Here is a 19,174-nt window from a genome sequence, read left to right as displayed (position 1 = left end):
GTTACATATTATGTACATGTATGTATGTAAAGTTTTTTTTCGTTTTTGTTTTTTGTGTAATTAAAAACTGCTACAAATAATAGAAACAAAATAAAATGTCTACAAACTAAATTTAAAAACGAATCAAAGGCGCTTCTCTGCTCCAGCGAGTCGGGAGTTGGAGTTGGCCAAGTTAAAGCTTCAGTGGCGACCCGAGGTTTGTTCTACATACGCTCTATTATTTTCTTTACTATATGTATAAATATATGTATCGTATGTCTAGAGGTATTCGTATATATTACTAGACATATATATTTATGTAATGTATAAACCGTTGAGTGCTCAGCCCAACACGAGGATTGTTCTTTTAATTTCTAATAGTTGCTAAAACGTTTATAATATTTCTATGTATATGTGAGGGTGGTGTGTGTGTGTTGTGTCTGACTTTTCACTAGAGAATTAGTGCACAGAATTGTTGTCTTCTAGCTTAAAGTGTGTTGTGTTTTCCTTTGTCTTAAATTTCTTATCTAGGGATTTTGCTTCCTTTTTATCCACTTTTTATCTCTCATTTTGTTTTTGTTTGTACGTTCAGCGCTCGAATTTGAATGTTCAAAATTTTGTTACTCCTTTTTCATTTTCACAAATCTTGACAAATGTACACAGTTTTTGTTTAAATTATTTTTTTTGTGGAAAACAAACAACACAAACATGAATTCGAATCAAACGCTGAGTGTCGCCGTCTGACTGACTGTCCCTAGCTATGACCTGGCTCTATCCTCCACTTCTCGTACAAACTTCTCCGCATCCCTCAGTCCAATTGCTTACACATCTAACAAATTCAAAATCTTCCACGAATAACAGAAATCATAGGGATCAAAGCATATCTCGCACGGATCAGCCAGAAGAATCAATTATTAAGAATCGGAAACTCAAACAACAAAAGCAACAAATGCTATCACAGTAAAAAACTTAAAGTTGCCATATTTGAATTAAATAGTTTACAATTTTATTGCAATTGTTTTAATCATCCGCCGTCCGCTTTATCGCCTTCCTCTCTAACTACTGCGTCCAGAGTCTGCGATGATCTGTGATGCACTCGCGATGGATCGAGCCTATGCCTACGGTTTGTTTTAGCTTTATTTTATGTACAACAGAATTTAGTTAGTTAGCTGATATGCTCAACAGAACAGATAAGATATAACAACATGCTTACGGCTTACGGCTTATGGCCTATGGCTTACGGCTCTCAAACTTAAAATGAAATCAACAAATCGCGCGCCAAGCTAAAAACTTAAAGATTTAAGATCCGCATCCGCAGCTGCAGCTGCTGTCCGCGCACTATTTTAAATAGTCTACAAATTTATAATTTTAAAGTCCACGTCTTACACATCTAGGGCTATCGTCTAACAGCTATCATCTAGGGCTATCGTCTATCTGCTAGCGACTATCGACTACTTCCTAGGTCTAGGGACTACACGAATTGAACGCCCCCCCTCCGTGCTCTCACTTGAGAGGTTTGTTTCTGTTTCTGTTTTTGTTTTAGTTTTTATATAAAATCGATCCATTTACAAAGACAAATTGTAGAAATGGGCTTGTCCGTGTGTGGTTTACGAGTAACTTAGCAACTCCTTGGTTTAATCATAGCCTTGGCGTTGGCTTCCATTAGCTAATTGAGTGGCGGGTGGAGGTCTCTCTAGAAACTCTAGAGTCTGGGGAGTCTAGACCTTGGCCAGCTGCTTCTTGGGCCGCATGGGCACAATGCAGTAGCCGGCACTTACATCACGTCCGCTGACGAGTAGATTCTTCAGCACCGAGTTCGATTGCTGCTGCTGCTGCTGCTGCTGCTGCTGCTGGAGCTTCTGCTGCTGCTTGCCCTCCGCCGTCTGTTGCCAGCGCTCGCTGGCCGCCCTCTTGGCCGCGAGTGTCTGCTGCTGGGTCGAGTCCTTGCCGATCAGCTGCTGCAGCAGCTGCGGTGACTGCACATCCAGGCAGAGGGTGCCGCTCTTCAAGCGCTTCGATTCCACCGGGTTTCCCTGGCTCGTCTGACTGTTGAGGTGTCGCTTGTTTCCGTGTTGCTGCTGCTGGGGCACGAGTGTCTGCAGCATGGTTGCCTTTCCGAGTCTCTGCTGCACCTGCTGCTGCTGCTGCTGCTGCTGCTGTGTCGTTGTCTGTTGCGGCTTGCTCTCCACCAGGCGTATGGTTGCCTTGGTGGTCACTGGCGCAATGCTCGCTCCATTCAGCAGCTTCATGGTGGCCACTGGCGCCTGCTGCTTGCTGCTCAGCATTAGCTCCTGCAGCTGCTCCTGCTGCTGCTGCTGCTGTTGCTGCAGGATGCTCTTGTTGTTCTGAATGGTTATCAAGGGCACAGCATTCAGGATGATGTTCTGCTGTTGCTGCTGCTGCTGCTGCTGCAGGTGCTGCTGTTGGTGTTGCAGCAGCTGGATGGGTGAGGCCACCTTGCAGGGTGAGGGCGAGGCAGCCGGACTAACGGCAGCCTCCGCCACATTCATCTGCAGCAGATCCCAGCAGTCCAGATTGGAAGCTAAAAGAATTCGTCAGACAAATATTAAATATTCTCAATGGAAATGGAAATGGAAATGGAAATGGAAATGGAGGAGGGGAAAATGTAGGTGCTAAATTCTTGTGGGATGTCGAAACATGCTGCCTAATCCCTGGTATCCCCTCTGCTGCCTGCCCACTCCTCGATGCCTCAATTCGAAGACAAAATTAATTCCTTTGCCCATGACATTGATGCTAATTTAAAACAATAATATTTTGCCTGCCAGGCAGCAGGCAGCCAGCAGCGAGCAGCCAGCAACATTTCGCACATAAATAATTGAGAGAGAATCTTCTCAAAGCTGCAGATACATATATTTGTATCTCTATCTGTGTATCTGTGCATCTGTTGCTGCCTTTGTCCTCACTCTAGAATAGATACACAAAACTGTATCTAAGAGTGACATAAATCACGCAGCGGATTAGCCTAAAGGTGGGGCAGCTATCATAAAGGCCTAAAAGGCAGCCACCATCTGACTGTCACATCTGGAGGCACTCGCAGTCAATACAACGGACAGGGCCATGGGACACCAATCCATGGCAGGCATCAATCACATTGCCGACCAGACCCTACGCTCCCTACGCTCCCACTGACATGTGTCAAAGGTAAGAGAGCAATGTGTGAAAATTGCGCAAAATCGTTTACAAAGCACTTTTCCTCTCAGACAGCTGCCAGGCAAGAGACCAAAGAAAAACGAATGGAAAAACTTGGATCCACACATCAATTAGCTCTCCCGCAGCTCCCCCTCCGGCCAGCCAGCCAGCCAGCCAGCCAGCCACAGTGACATCTTCCGCGACACGCAACAATATTTCTCCTATTTTTTGTTCCTCCCTCTATTTTTACATGTAGGCGTTGTGCCAGTGCGTGTGTGGCGTGTTTCAGGGTGTGCGTGTGTGTGTGCGTTGGCAGCATATCATAAAAAAATATTTTCTACTTTCTTGTGGGATATTTTTAGTCAGGCGGCAAATGCCATCAAATTAGGCCTCTCCAAGTGCAGGAAAATAAGTCTTCCCCCAGCCCAAAATCAAACCTATTCCATCGATCCCTGGACATGAACTGATTGATGGTTGATTCTCCTCTCTCTCTCTCTCTCCATTAATACTTACAATCCTTGCTGTAGTCATTCTCAAATGCATCCTCAATGGAATGACTCAAGCTGGGTGCCATTGGCACTTCGTATTTCTCCTTTTTGCACTCGATGCTGAGGCTTATCAGTTGCTGCTGCTGCTGCTGCTGCTGCTGCTGCTGCTCCTCCTGCAGCTGCAACTCCTGCTGCAATTGCTGGAAACTGCGAAAGTCGCTGCTGGCCTGCTGCTGCTGAAGACGCTCTTCCGCGGCGTTGGCTCCACTCTCGCCCAGTATGGAGAGCGTTCCATTGCCCGAGCCACAGAGCAGCGCTGCCAGTTCACTCGAGTCGGTGGTGAAGACTCCTCCGGTCTGCTGCTGCTGCTGCTGCTGTTGCTGCTGCACTGGCGATGGTGACAGCGAGGACACTGTCGAAGCGGGTGACGAGCACAGGGAGTTGGAGAAATGCTGCTGCTGCTGCTGCTGCTGCTGCTGCTGGTTGTACTGGCTGTAAGCCTGCTGCTGCTGGTGATGATGCTGCTGCTGTTGTAGCTGCTGCAACTGCTGCTGTATGGCATCAATCTCCTTGGGCATGGATCCATGCAGATCCTCCGGCGGACACCACATCAAGTCTGTCTCCGTCTCGTCGCCGTACAGTAGCGGGTACCCCTACATACCCCGTGCGTAGAGTTTCAGGTGCTTGCTCTTAAGTAGGAGGACCCAGTCGCTTGACCCCGACGTATCGCTACCGTCCGACGACAGGAGCCCTGAGACGTTCGCTTTCCCCTTGCGTTTAACCCCAATCGTTTAACAGTAATCTCAATACCATTTAGGGTCGCACTCACCTTCGATGTGATGCTGGGCGAATGCAGATGCTGGGAGCAGCTCGTGTCGTTCGACTCCTCGCGGTAATTGAACAACGGATCGATGTTGCTGCTGCTGCTGTTGCTGTTGCTGTTGCTGTTGTCGTGATGCTGGTGCTGATGTTGCTGCTGGTGCTGCTGCTGGTTGCTGCTGCTGTGATTGCTCGGAGTGCTGCTGCCATTCGAAGCTCCTCCTCCGGCTCCTCCTGCTGTGGTCACCACACCTGTGGGCGTGAGCGGGCTGAGGGGACTGCTGGCGTAGCTGCTGCTTTGGCTGCCGCTGTGGCTGCCACTGTGGCTGTGGCTGTGGCTGCTGCTGCTCTGGTAGTGGGGCGCCACGCTGGCCGTTGTCGAGCAGGTGGTCGAGTCCAGGGAGTTGATTTCGTCCGGCAGCAGGCAGGAGCTCATGAGGCCCACCAGCATGTCGCTGAAGGGTGTCATCTCGTCCAGCTGTATGCAGTTGGTCGAGGCCAAATGATGCGACAAATCGTCGGGTTCCTCCTTGAGCACTGAAAATGGATAGAGAGAGAGAGAGAGAGAGAGAAATTCGGTTAGTTTCGGTTTCTCCTGGTTTTCTTTTGCTTTCGCTAGAACGAACTCTCTCGGCGCTGTGTTGTCATCTACGCTACACTTTTTGATGGCTGTTAATTAATGGAACCCTTGCCGAAAATTCATTTATCGCCAGTGGCAGTGCCCGTGCCTAGAGCCAGTGCCAGTGCCAGTGCCAGAGCTCTGCTCTAATTGACAGCTCGTCTCAATTGAATCTAATTGAACGCGTTTCCTCCGTGAATTAGTCGCCTAGTCGATGCCTCTTGTTCCTTCCATTCGAATCGAAATCGAGCCATGATTTTTATGGCACTCGTAACTCTTCCTACCCTGCCATACAGCAGGCAGGGAAGACTCATTAATCAGCACTTTGGGGCGACGCTATCAGCGAATAGCAAAAACCAAAACCCCTTTTGACGCACACGGAACAAAAGTGCGGACAAAGCAAAATGGAAACAGAAACAGATGCAGAATCAGAATTCCAAATCAAAAATAATTATTATTATTATTTTGTGCCAATTTTTCCTGAATTAAATAACTCTCGTGAGGGCAGCGCATCCGATTGGATGGGCAAAAGGTGCAAGGCAAGGCGCTTATCACCCCTTGGGATGCGGCGAGCGTCACGATCATCTGACCCGATCCGATCCCACCCCTCCCTGTATATAGCCCCGATCTCTCTGTACATCATATATGTATGTACCTGGGATATATGCAAATAAAACTAGTTCCAACCGCCTCTGCGGCTCGGGTTTGGGCGACTATTGAGTTGCAATTGCAAAGACCGCAGGCCAAATAGAATTTCAAATGCATTCGTGAGTCTATGGGTAGGAATTTGTGAGTGTGAGTGTGAGTGTGAGTGTTCATTGCAGGGGGGCTTACTTCTCCAGCGAGCCATAAATCCCTCTGACAGCAGCAGCAGCCATATAAGCAGCTCTCTTTCTCTCTCTCTCTTACAGTGTGGCTTAGCGCTCGCTCGCTTCTGCCCACACATATCCCCAGTATATAATGGCAATAAAGCAATAAAGAACCGATTATCTGGTAGGGCTTTTCTCCGTCTCTAGCCCTGCCACTGGTACGTGGCACCTCCGACTGGGCACTTGCTCTTGCGGTCGCTGCATTCGACACAAACAAATTAATTAACAATGCACGCCTAAAGGTGCCCCGCTCGGGGCACCCTGCACCCAGCAACCCGGCAGTGTATTTGTGACTTGTAATTATGGCACTCGAGTGCTACTCAAACGAGTGTCGCTGTCGCTGAGGCTTTTGCGGAAAAAACAACAGAAATTATGGCGCATGATAATACAAAGCCCCCGAAGTACACACTGCCCTGTTGATCCCTCACAAAAAAATGTGCAAGGCCGGGCCTCAGTCGCATTTAGCGGCCAACTAACTGGGCTAACTGGGGGCCTACAAACGAGAGAGAGACAGAGAGAGAGACTCGACGAGATGAGAATAGGCTGAAGGCTGAACTGCAACTGCAACTGCGACTACAACTGTGACCATCACCCAGTGATTCAGTCAGCCAATCGAATGTGAAAGGCATCTCTGCACTTGAGCCACATTCGGAGTGCGGTTTGTGCACTTGAATATCGTGTGGCGTGTGTGTATTCGAAAGTTTGTNCGTGAGTCTATGGGTAGGAATTTGTGAGTGTGAGTGTGAGTGTGAGTGTTCATTGCAGGGGGGCTTACTTCTCCAGCGAGCCATAAATCCCTCTGACAGCAGCAGCAGCCATATAAGCAGCTCTCTCTCTCTCTCTCTCTCTTACAGTGTGGCTTAGCGCTCGCTCGCTTCTGCCCACACATATCCCCAGTATATAATGGCAATAAAGCAATAAAGAACCGATTATCTGGTAGGGCTTTTCTCCGTCTCTAGCCCTGCCACTGGTACGTGGCACCTCCGACTGGGCACTTGCTCTTGCGGTCGCTGCATTCGACACAAACAAATTAATTAACAATGCACGCCTAAAGGTGCCCCGCTCGGGGCACCCTGCACCCAGCAACCCGGCAGTGTATTTGTGACTTGTAATTATGGCACTCGAGTGCTACTCAAACGCTCTGGCATCGCCGTCGCCGTCGCTGTCGCTGTTGCTGAGGCTTTTGCGGAAAAAACAACACAAATTATGGCGCATGATAATACAAAGCCCCCGAAGTACACACTGCCCTGTTGATCCCTCACAAAAAAATGTGCAAGGCCGGGCCTCAGTCGCATTTAGCGGCCAACTAACTGGGCTAACTGGGGGCCTACAAACGAGAGAGAGAGAGAGAGAGAGAGAGACTCGACGAGATGAGAATAGGCTGAAGGCTGAACTGCAACTGCGACTGCGACTACAACTGTGACCATCACCCAGTGATTCAGTCAGCCAATCGAATGTGAAAGGCATCTCTGCACTTGAGCCACATTCGGAGTGCGGTTTGTGCACTTGAATATCGTGTGGCGTGTGTGTATTCGAAAGTTTGTTGTTTTGGGGCGGGAACAGGTTGCCGCATTAACACACGAGACACAGACAGAGATGAAGATACATAAAGCACAGCCAAACCCGTGACTGTGAAGGGAAATCTTCAGATGAAAAGAGACAAGAAACAGCCTCAATTTAAATAAATTTATGTCATCATCTTTGCAATTGAAAACGGCAACCCAGGCTGGCTCCTGCGTTCTCAGTGCCGTGACGTGACGTGACGTAGTTCCAAATCAGAATCAGAGAAAAAACAAACGCAGAGAATCGAATATGAGTGCCATAGAGACAAAACGGGGCCAGGCCACAGGGCGATGCTTTGTAAGAGAGCCCCAACCCAAAAGACAAAACAAAAAATATTGAACAAATTTACACAGAGCGCCACAGACAGAGAGACAGACAATCAGCAATGAAGCGACTGAAGCCAAGTTGAACTTGAACTGCGGCTGGGCTGTGGTATTATCATCCCATCCCAAGCCCATTCCATTCCATTCCATTCCGTTAATATGATTAGAGGAGAGACTCTGCTGACTGCCCCTCCTCACTGCATGGACAGTCGTGTTGGACTCGTGCTAATCACGACTGAAGTGCGTTTACACGTCCACGCATGACCCCATCCCCATCGATACGTTGAGGCATAATTGCTGTCGCACCATAAATGGCAGTGGCACATTGTTGGGAGCAAATTATTTATGGGCAAAAAGTGGCTGTCTGTGTTCCTGTTCCTGTTTTTGTTTTTGTTTTTGTTTTTGTTCGCTGCCCATGCTGTGTGTTATCGTTACAAATATTTGCTTTTGAAGATTGCGCGGATTGGATAACAGCATAAAGTAATTACAGTGAAGCTTCTGTTGCTTGTTTGTCCCTCAGACAAGGGCCAGAGGAGTCTCGTTTGCATCAACCGCTGATTAGGCGAGTGGAATGTTTCAAGTTTGAAGGGAAAACTACACATAATGCTCGAGGCATCATCATCGATGGATTCCTGAAGCCAAAGTTGCAGACGAGACAAAAATAAAGCCAAAGTTGCGCCGTTTCCCTGTTTATTTACGTTCCACGACACGAAAATAAATATAGACGGGGCGAAATGAGGGGGAACACGAAAGGTATCTGTGGCTGTAGCTGTTTCTGTAGTATCTGCCGCAGGCAGCACAAAATGTCAACAGAAAGAGGCCGAAACAAAAGCGAAAGCGATTAGGGGCAAAGGCGGGATGGGGTGGGTGGGGAAGCTGCAGGTTTGCCCCATACCTCCATTCAGAGCAGGAGGAATTTCAGAAAAAATACTCAAAATTTAAGCAGCAAAAGGCTATGGGTCGGTGGGGTGCTGGAAGGGGTGCGGGACACATGCGAGACGGATCCGCTTGATCCATGGCCGGACCTTGGCACACGCGCCAAAACATTCCTCTCTCGCTCTCTCTCTCTATTGCTCTTTCCACTCTTTTTCCACTCTTTCACTGCTCCTCTTCGTTCTTCCCTGTGCCCGTCCGACGACAGCCGCGCATCGCTTAACATATTAATTGGCTCAAGTTAATATTCATATTTTGGGCTCTTGTCACCAGGCGACAGAAGCGTGCAAGTAGTCCCCCAAAAAGTAAAAAAACAAAAAATTCTCACTCGCCACCATACAACAAAAAGAATATCTAAAATTTCCAATTGGTTTTCGGATGCTGCCTGACAGCACACAAACACAATTGGAGACACAGAGCCGCGAGCCGCGAGCCAGCAGCAGTGTTTTTCCACAGCATGGGATCCATCAGATGGATTGAATGAAGCAAAAAAGATCCGAGCAGAGCACTGCTTGTTATGCCGCTATGGCTACTATTGCTGCTACTGCTTCTAAGATGCATTTTACTGCTAATCAACTGCTTTACCAATACTCTCTTTGGATCTACTACACTGCTTGCTATGCTGGTTTACTGCTTTACCATTTCTGCTCTTCTGCTTCATTAATTTATATTCTATCAATGGTGATCTTTTGTAGCGAATGCAAATGCAAATATATGCACAAGGGATCGACCCTTTGGGGGTGGGGTTCCATTTTGTCTCTTGCTTTGTGTGATTAGCCGGCAAAACATGACATAAGAGTGGGCCCGAAGCCGCTTCAACTCGGGAAAATGCACTGGCAACCGGCATGCGGTTTAGTGGGGAGTGGAAACCAATCAACTATATACTCGTTTATATGGCTCTGTACATGTACATACATATGCACTTATCAGGCGAGGCGACCACTGAACATTGTTTACTAAATGCAATTGAAGGGCCGTGGCGGGGTGGGTAGTGAAATGAGGGAATGTGTTGTTGTTGTTGTCTTTACAAATAAATAGTTTTATTTGCGCAAATTGCGGCCAGAGTCAGGCACTGGCAGATAAGCAGAAAAAGCAGCAAACCGACTGACAGACTGACTGGACTTACTGACCAATCAAGCAATCGACGACGCTGCATCAGAGAGGCTTACGACAATGCGTCAAATCACATCAAATATCGCGCGTCACTAAAAGTAGTGCTCCTCGCTATGCCCCAACCCACCGTCCGTAGTTGTGCATAGAATTTATAAACAAAGCAGAGGCAGAGGCAGAGGCAGGGCCAGGCAATAAATATGTATGAATGAGTGTGTTGGTGTTGGTGAGCGTCGCAGCTGCGACTCTTCAGCCTTGAACGCAGCACTGCACCTGATGCATTTGTTGGATGTACTTTAATGAAATGTTTTTGCTACCCCTTCCGCTTATCAGCTTATCAGCGCACTAACAAGATGAAACCCCCAACCTTATCGAGTTCGTTCTAAATAGTTTTAAAAGGTTTTAACTTGGGATACTCACTTGTTAGGCCTCGTCCATCGTCGACGAATGATAGGAATCCCTTACTCATATCTTGAGTCGCTTGCAGATTCTGCTGTGGATTCTGCTGCTGATTGCTCGACGAGAGAATCGCTGCCGTTGCTGTCGTTGTCGGGGGCAGTGTTGGTTCTGTTGTTTTCTTGAATCCAAGTCCCGCTGCTGGGGCTGTTGTGGGTGTTGCAGTTAAAGGTGGCGCCGGACTGGGCCGGAACACCGAAGCGGTCACCGACTTGGGGCGCTTCTCCTCGAGTCGCAGGCTGTTGCCACTGTTGGCGGTGGCGGTGCTGATCAGCTGTGCTGTGATGGTGCGCGGACCCGGCGAGTGATTCTCCCGCTTGATATGGAGTTCTGCCTGCTGCAGTTGTTGTTGTTGTTGTTGTTGTTGTTGTTGTTGCTGTTGATTGTTGGGTGGTTTGGCTGTTGTTGTTTCAGTTGTGATTGTCGGTGGGTTGTTGTTGGTTGCAGCAGCAGCAGTAATTTCCGTTGCAATTGGAGTTTTCTCCGGCTCTGGATTGTTGTTGATTTCCGAAACTGGCTCCTTGCTCTCAATTGGGGCTTGGGGTTTCTCCTCAAGCTCTATTGGAGTTGCGTTTGTCTTAGCTGGTGTTTCCTCCTGTGTTGTTGTGGTTGTTGTTTCTGTGTTGTTTTTGTTGTTGTTCTCGATGTCAGTTGCTGTTTGTTGCTGTTCCTTTTGCTCGCTTGCCGCCGTTTGCTGAGCAAGTGAGTAAATCTCATGTTTGTTCTCAAGATTACTGCAAAAATGACGAATCGAAGCGCGTTTGTCGTAATGATTTATATATCTATAGAGGGTATGTGGTTTTGTCTGACTTCGCGTTTGCACTCGTTTGTTACACCCACAGGCACAGAGGGAGAGAAAAGTAAAGCGCGCGACACACTCGATAGATACACTCTCGTATCTTTGGGGAAATGCATGCTTGTGCTTCCACAATGTATCTTTCAGTACAACAAAGTATCTTCAGCACTCGCTCACACATAGGCATCACAATCACAGTCGCGTGTGGCAGCAGCTGCTGCTGCTCTGTTGTGTGGCAGCTGCCTGGCACTTGTTCTCTGGTTAGTAATTAACAATTAGCAAACTTAGAAATTAACACTAGGTACCGTCTCCACCCTACCCCTCTAACGAGCCGAATTGAGCCACGAACAACAGGCAACCCCAACCCCAACCCCACCCTGGGGCAGCGGTGTGTGTTGCCTAACTAAGGTCTTCCCCTCTCCTGATGAACGAGTTGTCGATGGACTGCTCTGGTTTACACTATTAAATTTCACAACCGGCAGCATTGGAAAATTTTCCTCTGCCGATAAGCTGCCAGCCTGCCTGCCCTCAGTCAGACACCCAAATTCGGGGTCACCCCCACACACACACACACCCCATCCGATCGGGGATGGATTCCACGCATCCAACGATCGCCTCGTTATCAGTTATCCAGGCTAAAATCAGTAGCGACGCGTTCGGGGATCACTCGACAGGCAGGCCGTGATAGATAGCAAAGCGAATGGAATCGCACGGAAGGTGGGTGTGTCCCGATGTCTCACAAGGCAATAACACCAAGAGCTGAAGGCTGAACCCTACCCCACCCCACCCACATTTCGAACCGGACCCACATTGATAAGACGCCTGCCACTCCGAGTATCAGTAATCTCTGAGAAGAGAGAGCGAGCGAGAGAGAGAGAGAGCTCGAGCGAGGCACAGCAACATGGCGGCGAGCACTTTACGGCGCGTCTCTCGACCAAATTTAATTGTTTTGCAAATGTTTTTGTTGCCTGCTGCTCTTTGATAAGATAGTGTGTGCCTTTGCCTTCATGATCGGCCGACTCAGGCAGTTGTCCCGTGCCCGTGCCACTGCCCCTGCCCCTGCCCCTGCTCCTGGCTTTGGGTCGTGAGGTGTGCATGCATGGAGCGGGTGAGTATCAAGCGTTAGACGCGTGAAGCCCCCGTGGGGCCCCCGTGAAATCCCCGTGGAATGCCCCGACCCGACAGCCAGGTCTGATCGTGATAAAGGCGCCATCACCATCACACGGCAGCGGCAGAACATTACGGAAAACACTCGATCTATATTTGTGCGTCGGGGCGGCCCTCAAGTGCTGGTGGACATGATGAGGCGGAATATCACCAGCAACAAAACCAACAAACAATGGAATATTATTTATAATTGTGAGATTTCAGACACCAACCAAACCCCCAACCACAGACGCTAGTCATAGTCGTCGGTTTACTTTTTTGGGGGCTCGTCCCTCTGGTGAAATAGCAGAAAGTACCTGAGTACCAGAGTAATTCGAGGGGCGCACTGGGGGCGGGACTGCAAAGTCATGTGTGACATTGAAGTGAAGGGGTTTTCAATGTACATACATTAGATAGATAGATAGAAAGATAGCTAGATAGATGTGTAGATATCAGCCACCTCAACGAGGTGACCAGCCCACTTTGATGGGTTTCCAATGTCATTGCGTAATCCGGAAAGAGTGGGTTGGTGGGTACCGAATCGATGGATCTAGATGTGATGACATACCCACCTGACACAGCGCACACAGAACACAATACACACACACCAATACATTTAAATAATTGCTTTATCTTCTTTTGTTGTCGCCGGGAGATCGCCAATTGTTTGCCTTCAACTATGACTTGTGCCAGTTGCAACCAGTTGGAACCAGAACCCGACACCGTTCCATTCCAGGGCTCCAAAAAAGGCTTACATCACATCGTAATTAGGGATCCACTCGAGCGGGGAGTAGAGTGGGAATGAAGTGCTGGAAAAGTGCACTGCAGAGAGGCTGATAAGTGATAACGGGACTATCGCACTATCGATCCCCAAAGCTTTTGAACTGTGGGCCCCCAGTCGCGTTTCGCCCAGAGCCGCGTAGAAGCTGTAGCTGAAGTGCGGAGTCAGCAGAGGCAACGGCAGCAGCAACAGCAGCGCTGTTCGATCGCCTGATGTATGCGAACGCCCGCTTGCTCTTTTTGCTTGGAAACAACACAGCACAGCTCTCTCGCTCTCTCTCTCTTTCTCTCTCTTTCTCTCTCTTCCTCCCTGCCGCTGTGTGCAAATGCACAAATTAATTACCGAGTGCGAAGAGCGCAACTAAACGAAGTTAAAGTACAAGTAAAAGGGGAGTAAAATGACAGTAAAACATTTAAGAGCACATTAGTAATGCATCGGCAATGCAAAAAGATCTTTGAAATATGTTAGAGGAGCGCATTCTCAAGGAGAGGGGAAGAGGAAAAAGCTACAGATGTAAATTAAAGCAACAATTTCTTATTGTGTAACAAATTGCGTCGAAGGCAGAGGCAAAAAAGAACAGAGAGCAGAGAGCAGAGCAGCGACAGAGATACAGAAGCAAGCGACCATAAAGAGAGAGAGATAGAGAGACAACAAGCATACGACAACAAACACAGACAGAGACAGAGACAGAGAGACATAAGCAGAGGCTGTGTATTCTGTTGCTCCTTCCTCTTTTCTCCTCTTCCGCTGATTTCAATTGCAGAGCAATAACGGGCACACGGCTACATTGGATCCCCTGCCTGCTCCCCCCCGACCAAACCAACCCATCCAACGCATGGACCAACGCAGCGTAAAATAGCAGTAATTGCTCTCTGTGAGAAGAGTGTGTGTCGCTGTCCATGTGAGTGTGTAGTAAATTGAATGAACGAAAAAAAGCCAGTAGCATATAGTGGACTGGTGGAGGGGAGGAAGAGGCGTGCAGGCACAATGGACCCTGAATTAAGCAGATCAAAAGAGCGTACCAACTGACAGAAATTGAGGAGAATATGTTTACTTGGGGAGTTGTGTAATCAATTGGTTTGTCCCCGCAAAACAAGCGGGGAGGGCGAGGAACAACAAACACTAACACGGAACAAACACTGGACACGGGGGCAGACAGACACCTCTCCACGGTTGCACTCGCAATTAAACGCACACTTTACCTTTAATTAATTTCTATATTCTGGCATAAACAAATGCCAGCGCTCGCTCAGCAATTTTATGTAATGCAAATTTGCAAATGCAATGCGGCTGCTGGCTTTCCTCCCCGCAAAAGCGAAACGAAGAAGAAGGAACAAAACACACATCACTATGTCTGGTCTGTGGAGCGAAGAGAGTGATTGAGAGTGGGAGAGTGAGAGGCCTACTAGGCAGAGAGAGCATTTTTGGACAAGTGCAGAGGCAGCGACAGCGACAGCGAATGCACGCAAAATGCAATTTCAATTGCAGGTTAGGACCGAGTGTTGTGTAAAACTTTCGTCTCTTCTTCCTTTCTCCCACTTTCGTTGGATTAACTTTTTAATCGCGCATAAGGAACACATGCAGAAATGGCTTTCAGGCCCGAGGGTAACAAACGTTTGCATACACTTTTCTTGGATGTGGGTCTGGATCTGGACATGGACATGGACCGGATCAGAGCAGAGCACAACACAGCAGATCGCTGCTGAATTTGATAATCTACACACACTCACACACACAAAGACAACCATAACAGCAGGCTGATTAAAATAGGAATTATATATACTTTAAGTTATATATTATCTGCACGAGTGTGTTTGTGTGTGTGTGTGTCATTCCACGCATAATAAAGTTTATTTTTGTCATTTTTTTTGTTGGCAATTTGTTTAATTTTTTGCGTGTTTTTATTTAGATTTTGTTTTATTCCACGATGATCACAGCACAAAATACAAAAATTTGAACGACCGCCTTCGCTCTTGATATTTTATGTAATTTATTAACTTTTTCGCCAGTTGAAATTTCCCATTAGATCTTTACCTTTTGATCGAAACTCTCTCTTCTCTCTTTATTATTTTCCGTTTATTAACTTTGCATTTCTCCCGTTTCGTTTACTATTTGCAATATTTACAGTTATTCTCGATAGCTTTTTGCGTTTTATTGACTTTTATTTTGTATGCACAAGTCGAGAGTATTGAGTATTAGGGGGTGCGGTGCAGGAGGGACTCGCGCTTCGACTTTGTTTTCGATCTGATCCCCGTTCCGATCTGATCCGTTCCGATTCAACCGATTCCGACAGTAGCTGGCGAGGTAAAAAACACAAACGTCAATCGCCGATTGTTTTTAAGCACGACACGGCAGCCCGGAGTGAGTGTGAAGGGGGAGATAGAGCAGAGAGCAGCAGCAGAGTTTAGTTAATAGTTTTTAGCACACACTCAGCACACACAGTTCCGTGGCAGCGTCCAGGTTCTGCTCTGTGCTCTGCTCGAGCGTGTTGTTGGGGAGAAGTGCACGAAAAGTGTTTGCTCGGGTGCTGTGCTGGCCGCTGCGGAGCGCTGCTTTGCTCAGCTTTTGCTTTCGAAGACCCAGAGAAGAATGAGTGAATGTAATTTCCATTTATGTTTTTAAGAGAGTGCCGTGCCGTCTGCCGTCGCTGTCGGCAGTCTTGAGTGGCAAGTTTAGAGAGCGCTGCCACCGATTCTTGACTGCGCAGCTGAATGCTGCTGGAATGCCTTAACATTGGACGAATTGCCCAGATAACACAGGGTGGACGAAAGTTCAACAGCAGTGTTAAAGGAAATTGTGGGGGAGCTCTGCCACTGAGTGAAACGCCAGCGCAGGCCGCACTCAGCCCCAAAGCGTCGCGGGAGAACGCCAGCAAAGCAAGAGAGTAAAGCGGCGCCGGCGCACTCTCTTTGAGTGCTTTTGCAGCGCTTGACTCATCGCTCGAGTGCGAAATGTTTGCAGTCTCACACGACGTTTGCTATTTATTATTGTTTTTATGCCAAACAAAATGTGTGCTCTGCTCTGCTCTGCTCTGCTTGTTCTCCATCAGCTGGCTCTCCCTCTCTGCCGCTCTTTGAGAGCCGGAAGAGCCCACTAAAAGTCGAGTGAGTGTGTTTGAAAGCAGCATCGAGTAGGTGTAGGCCTCTAATCTTGCAAACGGTAAACGTTGAACCCTACAGAGGCCCACAGCTGATAGCCCGATAACGGGAATGTAGCGACGTGCACTGCTTGCCGTCCGTTGAAAAGAGATACCACAGAGGCGCCTGAGAGTATGCCAGCGAGTGGAATTTCCATTAACTTAGGAAGAGCAAAAGGAAATCCATTCATATTCATCTCCATAGCATTTGCAATTTCCTTTTTTGGGGGGGGTACATGTTAAATTTCACAAATATTGTATGTATGAGAGCTGCCAGTTTGCCGACATTCGCTAATTTCGTCATAAAACTAAAGCCATTGCGTGATGGGCATAAAAAGGGCCACAAAAGCCCAAAACAGCATACACAGATACAGCCACACAATCAAGGACGCAGGACGAACGGGCGTGGAGAGAGAGAGCGAGCGAGTGAGAAGATAGATACAAGGTTCTCGACGGACACGAGAGCGCTTTTTACGTTTCGCCTTGGAAACGAAATAAAACTGTTTATGGGTGTATAGGTGTGTGTGCTGTGTTGGTGAGTGTGTTTTAACTGCAACACAATTTACACAACTTTCTGATGAAATCTCACGAGCCTCTTCGTTAAATGATTCGACAGCAGCATGGAAGGAGGAGGCGAGTGGGTGCCACTCAAAAATGTCAGAAACTTCCAGAGCTTCACGCCCCAAACCATCTCAAACAATGGTGGCAGGAAGGCAACACACGACAAACAGAATAGAATGAAAATAAATTCCAAATCTTTATGCAGTTTCTGGCTTCGGGTGTCGACAGAAATAAATTCGAATTATATTCGGGGGTCGGGCAAACATTTTTCCACACAGTGAAAATACACAATAAATAAACGCAGGCTGGCATTGTGGGGTAGCATTAAAGATCCAAAATGCTTAAGAAAATATGCAAAAATCACAGCAGAACCGAACAGAACAGAATCTCATTCGAGATGTTCCCGAAAATTGTGATAAAAGTAATGCCAGCCAGAAATGCTTAAAATAGATACAACAAAAAAACCGAAGCTCCCATTCCCAATCGATCCATTAGCGGCTCTTTATTGATGCCACAACAATATTTTATTTATATTATTTATTTTGCATTTCTGGACAAGATCGTCGATCGGTTATCGTTTCCTGGCATTTTCCGTGTATTTTCTGTGGGGACTGTAGGCCCAGAGTCAGAAAAATATTCACGCAAAATGTAAAAATAAACACAAAGTGTGCCAAAAGCAAACAAAGCTGAGGAAAAGTAGAAGACAAGATGTCTTCACTGGAAGGAATTTTCACCCCTTTTTCGATGGATGCTATTTCTGGCCACTGCCACGGGAGAGCAGAGTGCCTGCTGCCACCGCAGACTAAAAGCTGAAATGCTGCTGCAATTCCCTGCTCCGTCGCTCTGTCGCTCTGCACCACAAGACACAAATCAACTGTCGGACTTCAATCACATTAAAATGCACGCTCCAAGGAAGCGGCTAGCGAGGATGTAGTATACGACCCAAATAAATCAGGCCGATGATTGCAGGGCGAAAAGATAAACCGGTCTACTAAATACTGGGGGGGTTACGGGCAGGGTACGGGTACGGGTATTATGTGCAATTTCAATTATCAGCACCCCTTCCCACAGTAACGCAAAGTGCCGAATCATGCTCAATCGTCACCAGACAAGCCCCCCAAAGCTGTTTGTACCATAACACCCGTACAAATCCATTCCCCACTTCCACTACACTCCCCTAAGAATGACTCAAGACGCTGACACAGGGATATTGATTGTGGGGGGGAATGGTGGAATGGAGAGTTTCTGCTTATCTGAGAGGGAACTAAAGTTCGAATTACTATAAATATCACTCGCTCTCTCTCTCTGCCCCTCTCTCTTTAGTGAAATCTTTACTCTCACTCTCTCTCTCTCGTTAGTGCAATCTGCAATTGCGCTCTCTCTGAGTGGAACGTTCGAGTTCTCCGCTCTCTTGTAGATTGATCGCACGACTCTGACAGCAAGACAGATGATGTCTAGATAATCTGCCCACATCCAAATCCACAGCCATATCGAGAGAGTACATTGTATATCTATACTATGTGCTAAAAGTCAATGGAATGAGTAAATCATTTGCGCAGTTACAAATCGGGTCAAATATCTACCGGCCCCTCCCCTACTGTGCGCCATGTAAGGCATTTACTTGAGGCTGGAGAATTATTTCATAAGTTCCGCTGCCATTACAGACAGCGTACCCCCCCGTTGACACGTAATTCTCCAAACAATTTGCGAAATTGCTCAAAAAGTATTCGTGAAATCGAAAGGGGCAACAGCGTAGACACCGACACAGACCCACTCACGTTGTCGCGTCATCTAACAGATACACAGAAACAGAGTGTTGAGGTTGGGTGGGGGCACAGACAGGTGCAAACGCATTTGGAATTCCGCAGAAAACCCGGTTAAAAAAGTCTGTCTGTTGTGTTACGTGCCAGTAGCAGCATAAACTACTCCAGCGAGCAAAAGAGCGAGCAACTAAGAGAGCGAATGGGAGAGAGAGAGAGCGACTCAAAGAGTTGAGCTGCTTTACGATCGCGTGAGGAACGGAATGGAGTGAGAATGAGGTGGGGTGGGGTGCTAAGTGAACAGGCGGCAGACCTGAATGTGTGCTTTTATTTGCACTTATACACACATGTGTGTGTGTGTGTGTGTGTGTCGGTTTGTGTGAGTGCCGGCCGGCATCTGGTGGAACTGGTTTCCACGGGCCCAAGCGGCGTCTCGCGCACTTGGCAAAAACATAAAACACGAAAATGAATAAAAATCAGCAGAAAAAAAAACAAGAAAAAACGCGATTTGGCAATGCACAAGCAATGGGAACATATGATAAGGCAGGCAGACACACATTCGGCCGAAAGACATGGGAAGTGGGAAGAAGAGAGAGAGGCAGGCAGGCAGGCAGGCTGAAATCAAATCAAGTTTTTTGCACAAAAAATGGGAGAGAAAGAAAGAAAGAGAACAACAACAACAATT

General features: G+C 47.6%; 1 protein-coding gene across 1 annotated transcript in view; it reads right to left on the bottom strand.

The window, feature by feature from the left end:
- The window catches only part of LOC117582874 (protein similar), a 55,904-nt gene that overhangs the window by 7,781 nt on the left and 28,949 nt on the right, over positions 1-19,174 (bottom strand). The window contains 4 exon segments of the mRNA XM_034270943.1: positions 1,758-2,521; positions 3,643-4,380; positions 4,443-4,973; positions 10,274-11,043. Of these exon segments, the coding sequence (XP_034126834.1) occupies positions 1,758-2,521; positions 3,643-4,380; positions 4,443-4,973; positions 10,274-11,043 (2,803 nt within the window).

The sequence above is a fragment of the Drosophila guanche genome, unplaced genomic scaffold, assembly GCF_900245975.1.
Source record: "Drosophila guanche unplaced genomic scaffold, DGUA_6, whole genome shotgun sequence".
Taxonomy (NCBI): Eukaryota; Metazoa; Arthropoda; class Insecta; order Diptera; family Drosophilidae; genus Drosophila; species Drosophila guanche.
The sequence above is the reverse complement of the archived record's forward strand: the minus strand, read 5'-3'. Positions and strand labels throughout refer to the sequence as shown.